The 12,802-nt window shown below is 34.8% G+C and overlaps 2 protein-coding genes across 5 annotated transcripts in view; one reads left to right on the top strand and one right to left on the bottom strand.

The window, feature by feature from the left end:
• The window catches only part of LOC126970947 (putative inorganic phosphate cotransporter), a 41,502-nt gene extending 32,268 nt beyond the window's left edge, over positions 1-9,234 (top strand). The window contains exons 7-8 of the mRNA XM_050817091.1: positions 3,831-4,069; positions 6,246-9,234. Coding sequence (XP_050673048.1) covers positions 3,831-4,069; positions 6,246-6,431 — 425 coding nt within the window. The 3' untranslated portion in view covers positions 6,432-9,234. The remainder of the gene's footprint in view (positions 1-3,830; positions 4,070-6,245) is intronic.
• The window catches only part of LOC126970940 (RAD50-interacting protein 1), a 26,538-nt gene continuing 22,965 nt past the window's right edge, over positions 9,230-12,802 (bottom strand). For all 4 annotated transcript variants that reach the window (XM_050817078.1, XM_050817081.1, XM_050817079.1 and 1 more), the window contains one exon: positions 9,230-11,681. In XM_050817078.1, coding sequence (XP_050673035.1) covers positions 11,471-11,681 — 211 coding nt within the window. In that variant the 3' untranslated portion in view covers positions 9,230-11,470. The remainder of the gene's footprint in view (positions 11,682-12,802) is intronic.

The raw sequence follows: 12,802 nt of genomic DNA, 5'->3' as shown, positions 1-12,802 counted from the left end.
TAATTTTATATAATTAATAACAATAATATTACTAAATTTTGAAATGCTCCCAAATCTTTTGCTTAAAACTATATAAAGAGTCATGAAACACATCCAATTCGATGCGACCATTTATTAAATTATGCTCCTCAAAAATGCGCTTAACCGGAGACTGTAAGCCTAGATTTGATCTACAGGGCGGGGTATAGAAAATTTTGGATAATTTAGCTCTCGGATACTTATAAGGGGCCTTAAGTGCAACGCGACTGAGCAGGTACTCACAATTTACTCTATGGTTAATAGTGTTGTAAAGAAAAAGTATGTCATACATCACTCTCCTGTCTCTGAGTTTGACCATGTTAAATTTAGCCAGACGTTCCTCATAGGGTTGTCGATGCGAAAAACCATGAGAACAGGATGCTAAGTGACGCGTAAATGATCTTTGAATACTCTCAACTCGTTGTGATTGGTTTGCATAAAAAGGATACCATGCAACACTTGCATATTCGAGATGGCTGCGGACTAAGGAGTTGTAGAGTAGAATTTTCGTTTGAGGGAATTTGAAACCTATGGTATTTCTTTTGATAAAACCCAACATCTGTGCTGCTTTAGCGGTACAATAGTTTATATGAGAAGTGAATTTCAGCTTATTAGCTATAATAACTCCTAAATCTCTCATTTCTTCCACTTCCTCTAAATCAACCCCGCCAAACAGAAATACTTCTTCTCAGCTAAACAGAAATACATGTTATAATTATTTTATCTGAGTCAATAGGAGAAGAGTTATTCATTTACATAAATGTCAATTGGCTTAAGGAATAATAAAAGTCCAACCAATGCTTATCTTAATTATTTTCTGTAAAATGTAAATATTTGTCGCTTGTGACTCACGTCATACCAACATTTTTAAAGCATAAGTCAATATTTAACGTGTTTGTTGAAAATGAGGAAACGAATAAATTCTTGAGTTCACGAACCCAAGTGTAACTGCCATAATACTAGGTTTATTGGCACATACATGACACCTACTATATTTAATCTCATATTATATAGTGATAAATATCAATGATATTTTAACTATTAAAACTGGTGAAGGTTGAAGAAGTAGAAGACTGCCAATTTATCTACAATTAGTAGTATGGTAGTATATAATGATACAAATGAACTTAGTTGCTCAGAAAACACAAGGGCTGTAAACCACCTCGAGCGTAAATCAGCGGAGTGTACGGAAAAAACAAATATATCTTATATATATATATAAGATATATTTGTATATATATATATATATATATAAGATATATATATATATTTATTCACCGAGTAGAGGTCAGCTAAGAAAGGTTTTTCCAAAATTCCATCCGCAAAAGGTTTTTTTTTATTATGAACAGAACAACGTCTGTCGGGTCAGCTAGTATTTAATAAATTTAATTATTAAATATATTGGTGAATGTACTTTGGCTACAAATTTAATTTGAAAATGTTCTCTTTACTCTCATATGATTTGTAGTTAGGTAGTACCTAAGTAGTACTTAACACACTAGGGAGGATACCCGAATAAAACCGAGCCTGCCCGTTGGCTCCCCACCAATGAAAATGCCTGTACATATACGAGAATCTCCTGTACGCTCATAAATGTACATAATGTCAATACTCGAAACAAACATAAACTCGTAATTCCATCTACTAGGCTCCGTAAAATTACTCAATCTTTTAAAGTTGATTGTGTTATATTTTATAATAAACTCCCAAAGGATTTAAAATATTACCAATTAAAAAATTTAAATGTATCGTAAAAAATAAATTAACATCTAAGGCTTATTATAATATGAAAAATTATTTGAATGATAAAGATAGTTGGAATTAATGTTTCTAAATTTTGTTAATGAATATTGTTATACTCATTTGAATGCTATTTAAGTAGTAACTTTTGTACTTCATCCTGACTTGCACTAAATAACTTAAGTTTTACAAAGATTTTTTTTATTTGAATTTAAATGGGTATAGTGGCCTAATCACTCACTCACCCGAAATCAAACAGATTGTCGAAACAGAAATAGTGCAAAACTGGACCGATTAGAAACCGACGACCATTGGCATGAAAATACGGACACGAATTGCTTGCTGGAATGTGCGAACACTAAGTGACGATAATCTAATAGCCCAAGCAGAAGCAGTACCAACTGCAAATTCTCGGTCTTAGTGAAGTTCGCGGAAATGGATTCGGAGGACTCACACTACTTTAATCTGGCAAAAAGACAATTTTGGTTGTAAAACACATATGGGCAAAAATGGGCTAGGAGTACGAAACGAGAACGGAGAGCATTTCTTGTAGATGTCACAAAAAGAAGAAAGCTCCACCTGCAACTTATTGCTCCGCATAATGCAAGTGTTCAGGAAGATCTCAAACAATACCGGCAAATCCGCAAAAGTTTCTGTCGCAGTACATGCCAGGATAGAAGGATGTGAGCCGAGAATATTGCTGATGGAGCTCAAAGAGCAGCTGACGCCGGAAATCTGAAGAAGATGTACAAAGACACACGGACACTGGAGCGAAACAAAGTTCAAGGCATCAGAATGGCAAGGAGAAATGTACCTTACATTCGTGGATTTTGAGAAAGCGTTTCGATACATTGAGGTGGATCGGTGTCTGGTCTCGCCTAGAGATAGTGGCGTCCTCGAGAAAATAATAAATATCACTAAAACCCTATACAAGAACGGTAAATCTGGGTCTTCGACAAGGGTGCCTTGCAAAGAAGAAAAGAAGAGATGAACTTCTTTTTCTTGTCGTTCTTGATGGAATTTTTAAATAAAGTAACGCACAACAAGCGCCGCATAGTAAAATGGGTAATAACAAATACTCTAGAGGATTTATGATTTAGGATTATGCCGAAGGTATACTCTAAGGTATGGCCTCTTAAGCCACACACACGCAGATATTATGCAGTCCAAATTGAGCGACCTGTGCGAGAAAGCAGCGGAGGTGGGACTTAAAATGAATATAAGGAAGACTCAAGAAATGAGGGCAATGAGCTCTCTGAAAGACATCGGAAAAACCAGAACCGATCGCGATGGAGATGTACTGTGGATGACCTCTGCCCCAGCTAGGGGATACAGGAACTTAAATGGAGTGAATAACTTGAACTTTGTAGGGACATTATGAACTAGTGTGTAATATTATTAAGCACGTGTATTATAGTTCGGTTTATGGCCCTAAGAACGATGTAATAAGGCTCACTTTCAGAACAAGTTTGTTGAAAAAGTACTTATTTTTATAAACTTAATAAAGTTAAAACAATATTAAAATTTTAAATTAAAATTTCAGTAACTATAGATAACTACCCTAATTAAGTGTAAGGTATTTGTAATACCTAATCACACTTTTCTCAAACAGTATGTTTTCAGTTTTTGTAAGTTTTCCTTTGTTAATTTTATTCGCGAGAACTAAAATACGCTAACGAATTAAGACAATGATGTTAGGTCCCACAATTATCGGACTCAGATAAAAATCCATTATTGGCCAAAAAAATCTCCTGTAGCTCAATAGCTTTTCCAGCGAACCAGGCAGGCACTGTAGAAGAGGGGCACATAGTGAAGGGGGGTTATAGTTTATTAAGGAAACTCGCACTCGCCGGCGTATGGGTGTTGACTTGTCTAAACATACACGACTGTATGTGTGTACAGTGATATGCATATCATATGTTGACACTAACACACTGAAAAACACTGTCTATTCGTTCCGGACCGATTTGGATTTAATCCACATGAGTTCAGTGTAAAAACAATCCAATCCACTCGGTTTTAACAATTGTACAATTTGAAATCAAATAAAATACGTTTATTTCTTTTTTCAGCATCCGTTGGCCCAGGAATCTGTATGATCCTTGCGTCGTACTCTGGTTGCAATGCAGAAACTGTGGTAATCCTGTTCACTGCTTCAATGGGCCTCATGGGAGCTTTTTATCCTGGCATGAAAGTAAACGCGTTGGATCTAAGCAGTAAATTCGCGGGAACCATCATGGCTATCGTCAATGGCATCGGCGCTATTACGGGGATCATTGCGCCTTATCTTGTCGGATTGCTGACACCTGATGTAAGTAATGAATCCCGTATTTGTAAGCGATATTACTCTTGCCATACCAAAGGAATCACAGGAGTGTTTTTTTAATGAAAATAAGGGACGAGACGAGCAGGACGTTCAGCTGATGGTAATTTATACGCCCTGCCCATTACAATGCAGTGCCGCTCAGGATTCTTGAAAAACCCCAAAAATTCTGAGCGGCAATACAACTGCGCTCGTCACCTTGAGATATAATGTTGAGTCTCATTTGCCCAGTAATTTCACTAGCTACAGACCGAAACACAGTAATGCTTACACATTACTGTTTCACGGCAGAAATAGGCACCGTTGTAGTACTCACATTCTAGCAAGTAAATGTTTCTAGACTTTTACATAGTTCGCGGTTTTCCATTATTTTTTTATATAAGAGGAGGCAAACGAGCAAGAAGCTTACGTCATGGAACGAGGTAAGGTAACTGCCCATGGACATCCACAACACCAGGGGTCAGAGATGCGTTGCCTGCCTTTAAGTTGGGAGTATGTTCGTTGCTTGAAGGTCCCTAAGTCGTTTTGGTTCGGGCAAACTGCAGCCGGTAATTGATATAAAAACGTGGCAGTGCGGCTCAAAAATTTCTCGCAACATGATGTGGGTGGAATTTCGTATTTTTAACGTAATGTCCGGTGGTGAAAATCGGCTTCTGGTATTAACCCGAACTACTCCTCTGAGCTCTGAATAATCCCCGTGATAAATGCGGTAGAAGATGCAGAAAGAACCAACATGTCTACGCAATGCCAAAGAATAAAAAAATCGGAGATGACTTGATCGTCGATGATTCCAGCCGCTCTTGGTTGTATGCGGTCGAATGAAAAAAGAAGCTTTACTTTACTTTACTTACTGGAGAGAGTCCACAAAGATGTGAGAACAGAACTCGATGTGAGGCTGGGCCGAATTGGCGCCTTAAATCGGTTCAGGCGGTGGCTTGTAGGGAAATACAGTCGCCAGGCGCTAGTAAGCCAACCAATAACCAATTTGGTCTTCTCTTCTAAGTGACCTCACATTATATCTTATATAGTGTAAAGTGACTTCAAGGTTCGGAAAACACTAGTAGAATTCCGCAAACAATTTTTTGCACAGCAATAGGTAGTAGGTATACTTCTAACTAGGTAGCAATAAATCATTGCAAACTGATAATGTGACGTATTTTGTATCGCTTGTTATATCGCACTGAATGTTTACTTAGATCGTTCAGTTAGGTACTAATAAAGAAATATATGTATACCTCTTAGGATTACCAATTCTTAATTTATGTCGAAGTGTTGCAAATAGAAAACAATCAACAACAAAGAATAAACAAGTAAACAAGTTGTTTACGTGACACGTTACGTTACGTAGCTAGTTGTAAACAAAAGTATAAGGTACACTTGATCTTACAGCCGTTTTCAATAAAGTATCTCTAGTTACGGATATATTGCTATCACCGTTTGATGACAACATCTTATCTATCCATAGTTATGTCCAATATAGTTATATTATTAGTTATAGACAAATGCTATCTGTCGATAGGTTATTGAAATGTAAGTAAACGTAAAAGGATAGATTTGTGTACCGCTAGTAAGTTAAACTACGGATAGATAGGTTATTGAAAACGGAAGTTAGTGTATTAGAAGTAAGGTCGAGATTCCCTAACATAGGTAGAATTACGACTCGAAATTTTGACGTAACATTATTGCAAAATATATAAAATATATAAAACCGTTAGTTTATTTATAACAAGGCAAATCTCCTCAGTTCAATATACTCACTTACTTAGTTATCTACGATACAATACATCCATTTCAGAGCTGAGTGATTTTCGTCCCAGGCTGTGTATCCTATAGAAAATATGACATTATAAGTACCTGTATAAACTTTGTTCAGAAGCTAATGTTCGACAATTATTTAATTAAATAATTGCATACAATTTTTATTAATAATATAATCAGTAATCATACGTAATACGTACAAACATACAAAACAACGGAACTTAGAAAAAGAAGAGCCAATGTTAATGGCTGTCAAAAAGTGTCCCATTTAGAACGCTTCGCAACTCGAGTCACGAGTTGCGATCGCTACTAAAAGTTATTCCGATGATCAAAATTATTTTTGACCACCGATTTTATTATAATAATAATAAACAAAATATATCTTAAGCGCTCATTTTTTTTACAGAGTACTCTTGTTCAATGGCGTTTGGTGTTCTGGATAACGTTAGCCGTGTTCATTGTGACAAACTTGGTGTTTGTTGCATGGGCTTCCGGTGACGAGCAATGGTGGAATAACTCTCCGCAGGACTCAAGGAAGCAACTAGAACTCGAAACAGCCGCTGGGTCAGTGAACAGCGAAACTAAGACGTAAAATAGGTAACAAGATGATGTCGGAACAGTTTTAGAGCTTCGTGCTTGTGTTGTGAGACTAGGAGTACAAAATGAAAGTATTTTAGAGACGGTTCTTTGAATCCTCAGCCAGTGTTTGTGATAATATATATAATGAATAGTGATTGGTACGTATAGGTGCGGAGAGGTATTTGACGAAACAAAATTAGGCACAGCATTAATGACACCTAATATATTTAACGCGTTTAGCCTGTCAAAATATTTTGTTTAGTTTAAAAAGAATCTGTAAATTTTTATCGAATCTTTAAAATAATTTGCAGAATTGTTCGTAGATTTTAATTCAAAATCACCCTTTGAAACTTAAAGGCTAAGTTCATAAGACCACACGATACCGCGTAGAACTACTGAACGCGCAGTACAAGATCGAAGTAATCGGTGAGCATCGTCTACATAACGGCACGGTACCGCTTAGTACGGCGCGGTAATACTTGAACCGCGAGTCACCTTTGACACCCTTTGAACATAGATGAAGCGACATTATCTCAAAATATTAAATTTCGTATTGTTGTGACACAAATTGACGGTTCAGTTCTGATTTAGGGAAATCGTATGATGCGTATTCACATAACAAGATCGAACGGCAATTGTTGGGAGATGCGTATTTTGCAAAATTTTTACGTTTGGTTGTGTTGATATAGATATATAGATAAAAATAGAATAGATGAAGAACAATATTGGTGCGAGATAAACTTCGTGCGAGTTGTCGTTGACGCGTGGCTCCGATTCAGTTGACTGTCTAGGAAAATTATAGGAGAATAGAATCTAGAGTAAAACGTTGATAGGATCGGAACTTAATGACAACAATTTTGAAGAGCACCCATGTTGAGTTGGGCACAGAGGTATAGATTCAAGCATGTTGATGCCAGACTGCCGCGCGTACGTCGTCATGTGAATGCTGCAACCGTGCGGCTTCGCGGCGTCATATGAACTTAGCCTAAAACTAAATATTACTTACGTTTAATTATGTTTGCATCTAAATAAATAAATTAATATTACCAAGTTCTATTGAATATAATGTTACAGATGGGACCGCTTATTTGGTACTTGGTACAGTCAAACAACAACCCTGAAACCTTTGTAGGTACTGTACAAATTTGATACGTGTGATTTCTATACTAATTTAAATTTGCTTCTTACAATGGACTGAAATGTATGGAATGACTATTTTTTTTAATTCGTATTTATATTTAGTACACTTAAGAATGGATATTTTATTATGTTACTAATGTAGGTATGTACCTATACCTAGGACAACATTATTTGTATTAATTTCCATATTATTAATAGTAAATTACTATAGATAATTGTTAAATTTATTATAGCCGTAGGTGTTTAAATTTATTATGCTGGACCTTATTAATACATCCAATTTTAGGCCTAAACGCTCTCATAATCTTTATCAAACATCAATGAAAATTTTAAAGCGGTGAATTGAAGCAAATCCATACACAGATGTTTACTCAACTATTGGAATTTAAAAAATATCCCGATTTTAATCGAGTTTTATTCAACGTGAATCGCTGGGCAGCAGACATTAAATGGTCTTTGTCGCAACAATTTTTTTTTTCATGCAAATGAGGTCTTAATGTTTTATAGTGACAATCGAAAATGAATGTTTATAAATAGAAATACGAACCCACATCGACAAATGATATGATAATGTCACTAGAATAATTCAATATTTCTCATGCGAATGAGGCCTTAATGTTAATTTGTTACAATCAGAAATGAAAGTTTATAAATGGATACTAACACACGTCGACAAACGATATTATGACGAGAATAATAATTCAGATATATTCATTATACCTTTGCCTTTAACCTTTTATTTTTTTGAGATAGTTTAAGCTTGTTGATATAAAAGTATCTCAAAATAGTTAAATGCGGATACATACCTAATACGTCTGCTATTATGGCGCGCTGTTACAATAAATTGACTTCATATTTTGTAAAACAAAAATAATGTCTTACTTGAAAAAATTACGATAGAAAAATATCGATGTATGATTATTGTACAGTAATAATATTTGTAAAAAAAAATTGTTTGTTACTGACATGCAGAAACCCTATTAGCTATATTTGTTGATACATTAATTGTTATAAGCCTGTTAAATATTTTTTAATATGACTGGTTGTTAAATAGGCCAATTTATTATATGTTTCAAGTTTTCTTTTGTCCAGAATACAAAGCTAAAATAGTACTGCTAATTAAAAAAAAAAGAGTGTGTGTACTTATGTATGCACACAAGAAGTTATACTTCTTTGTCCTAACGAAGCAAAAATAATTTAAATGATTTATTCCTCGTGTTATTCTACGTTTTTAGAAAGAACAATTTTGTAAAAATCTTGCAAAGATGGCTTTGACAATAATTAATTTTTAAATAATGAATACGGCTGTATCGGCTTGAAACCTTTGCCTGTCCTAATAATGGACGAAGAAATCAAAAAAATAAAGAATGACGCAATCGTAATAAAATTTTAGGAGCCAACTTCAACCTGTTACTTTTATGTTACAGTGATGCGCGCGCATCTTAAAATTTCTACATAACGCGCCTTAAGATGTATAACTTCAAAAAATGAGTGAAATCAATAAACAAGAGGCTGTGATCGAATTTTATTAAGACTTCATTTTTCACACTTTTATTATGAGTGCCATTGGAGATCTGAATAATTGGAATTTACAAATTTAATACATTGATGTACATATTGTGTCTGTAACTATGTAATGTTATTGTATATTGTTTAAATAAATAAATAAAATCACATTTTATTTTTTAATATCTTTCTTGTGGTCACAGATTCTACAAACCATTATTCCTTACAACGTATAGAGATACAATTATTATTAGCGAGTTTATATAATAAAATCTTACATCATTTGCACGTCTACATAGACTGTGACAGCTGTGGAATTGTCGAACAAATTAAGGTTGAATGTGAACCTCTATTTTGAGCAATGCACGCACACTACCACAAAGTGACACAAAACGCGAGTGTAATACGTAGCTTGTCACGCACACTAATAGTTATTTATGCAACTGGGGGGTATAAGGGGTATTAAAACACAAATGTGGCTTTATCTCACGAGGCGAAGCCGAGTGTGATAATAGTATCACATGAGTGTTTTAATAACTAATTATCAACAGTTCTATCAAGACTTTATCTACACCCATACTATGAATCCTCTAAAAGATTCTGAAACAGTTAGTCCTAGTAGTAACCTAATATCATCCATTACTGATTATATACAAATAAAGTAAGTATTAATGAAAAAAATATTTATTTTAATATTGACGTTCTGGTAGTGTGGAACAATCTGATACCACGCATTGTGCAATAAGAATGTGGCTGTCTGTTCAAAGAATTTCTCTTTGGGCATGAAGGGATTGAAAAGAAATAAATAGATTGAAATAAGAAAATTGTATAAATAATTACGAAATATTAGCGATTTTAGTGCCGCATTCGACGCCACCGCGTAATGTTCAAGGAGCGGTGGGCACATGAAGTCACCCCATATTCCACCCGAACTAGCGTTCATTTCATTTTATTTTATTTGGGAAACTTACAGCCATTTTTACAAAATTTCACACAACAAATAGATTAATAAATGCTAATTACAAGTTTACACATATGTTTTTAAATTGCTTAAGCTGAGACAAATATATAACACAAATAATAATATAATACAAAATAGGTTCTAACTTAAGTGACATGAGATTAAGTGCTTCTTTTTTATGTTAGACTTACTCACACTTTCTTAAGTAAGCAGTTCATTTCAAAACTTTAATAACTTTGTCATTTCTTGATGGATTGGAATTCGATATGCCAAAGTGATATCCATGGTATAACAATTGTTGCGTTGTAACATCACTAGTGGTGCGGCACATCACTAGTGCCTCGGGTGAGGCGCGAGAGCGAATCCTCCTGTCCCCACCATTCTGTTTGCCATAGACGGTCAACCGTCGCACACGCATAAGAAACCTATAGGCCGCGGCACTTAAGTCATATTTGTAAAAGTCATTTAATATACACTAGATTCAATACAGTTTTGAAGTATTTATTTATACATTCCCGAGAAGGAACAACAATAATAGAAAGAAAGAAATATATTTATTTGTAACAAACACAATATTTACATTATATAATAGAAAAAACATATATACAAAACAAATTAAAAATTGGTGTGTTTTGTCACAAATTGGCCACACTTCAGCATAATGCTGATTACAGTCGCAAACAGCGCTGATCGTCCAGTGGGACGACTAAATGACGCCACACACGAACGCCATAAGTAGCGCACGCCTTTCTAATTACACTTCTTACACGTTATATCTTAGGTAGCAGGTCAATACTTTTTTCGTTAACCTTACCTCATGTAACTATAGTTTAAGATATTATACATACAAAAATTTCAACAAGCAAACTATATTGCACTCGTGTCTATAGGCAACAGTTCCTCTTTGTTTGGTGCTCAAAAATAAATTTCTTTAATTTAACTTTAAAACTAGGTAAACTATATACCAGGCGGAGTATATATAAATATATATACTAGCTGATCTGACAGACGTTGTTCTGTAGATAATAATAAAAATACTGTTTAGTAGGAATTTGCCGATAATATTTCAAAACAGCAATAATTATTTCGTAAAAAATGCTCCGTGTCTGAACTGTCAAACCATGCGTCACTAAATTATCTCATAGAAAATATGTCCATACAAAACAAATATTGGTAATAAAAATAATTATGGGTCCCAAATCGAAATAAAAACTCTCTAAAATCTCTCAAGTTGGACCAAACTGCACTCCATGAAGTAATCCCCATAAAAATCCTTTCATTAGTTTAGGAGTCCATCGGGGACAAACAACTGGTCACGTAATTTATATATATTATATATATACTCCACCTGGTATTCTCTGCATGATGAAATGATCTTGATAACGTTCACGGATAGAATGAAGATCTACGGCAGTAATACCCAATGCCCAAGGTTTGTCGAATATTTAGAATAGCTCCATGACGGACGTGGGTGAAGAAGCGTCAACGAGATCCGTCCGCTGGTTGAGGATCTGCAGAGCTTCAGCAATTGTGATAGTGGTTATGCCCTTGCTGCGAATGGTGGATATTGTGTCGGGATTGTTCTTCTTCAGACCGGTTCGAATGCGGCGCGCGTCTTCGTACTCAAGATTCAACAGCGTACAGGATTCTGCGAGCCTATATAACAAAACGTAGTTAATTCAATTTTGTTATTGTATAATAATAATAATATTGTTATTACAACAAAATACAAAATATACAATATCAGTGTTGGGGTCTCCTTTTAAGCATGAGTTGCCTGCAGTAGGAGGCCCCGCTGTTCGGTAATATGATGTAATAATAAAACAAGTTGAAGGTAACATAAATATTATAAACTAAGAAAAAGAAAACTACTAACAATAATAACATAATAAAAATTTATTTACATGTAAGTAGCTAAACTTAATGTACTGTGTGTATGTATTTATGTGGATGTGTGTGTGTAAGTTTGAAAGAACACTTATTGCCTTATATACTATCTACAGATAGATAAATTACTACCTTCTAGTGTCAGTAATTAGCAGTCAATAATCTGAAGCTGTCCCAATATACCCGATAAGTCATTCTTATCGCCTTATATTGGGACGCGTGAATTGCAATTTCGATACAAACTTCGATAGGTGGTAAGCTATACGTCGTCATATTGACAGACAGCGTGTACGGATAAGGTAATTTACTGTCGATAAGTTTATTGGGACAGAAAAGTCAATGATACTTATGATTTTTATCTCAAGTAAGCGATATTTGCATTGAAAATATTTGAAAATTCGAAACGGCCGTTAAAGATTTAGTACCTATCTATAGGTAAGTTTTCTGTATCTTCATAATTATAAGACTATCCACTCAATTACTATTTTCTTGCATTCATAGTATGACTTTTCATATATATTGTTGAATTTATTTATTTTATTATATAGTAAGGCCGCACGTTTTTCATACTTGCAAACTTTGTATACATTATACAGGTTAAGAATTGGTGTGTAAAGATCTACATGTAAATAGCCTCCCACAAGATGGACGAATAATCTGGCCCAGATGGCCAGGATAGGTTGGATGAGGGTAGCGCGGGACCGATCGTCATGGAGATCTTTGGGAGAGGCCTTTGTCCAGTAGTGGACGTTTTTTCGCTAAAATGTTGATGATGACATCCAAAAGTGAATAGAGGCTTTCTTTATTATTATTATATATTGAGGGTATTCGTAAATTCTTTAGTTTGTAATGTTGTTCTTATGTTTTAGCACCTAAATGCTTATGCTTTC

The sequence above is a fragment of the Leptidea sinapis genome, chromosome 22, assembly GCF_905404315.1.
Source record: "Leptidea sinapis chromosome 22, ilLepSina1.1, whole genome shotgun sequence".
Taxonomy (NCBI): domain Eukaryota; kingdom Metazoa; phylum Arthropoda; class Insecta; order Lepidoptera; family Pieridae; genus Leptidea; species Leptidea sinapis.
This window is presented reverse-complemented; position numbering and strand designations above follow the sequence as displayed.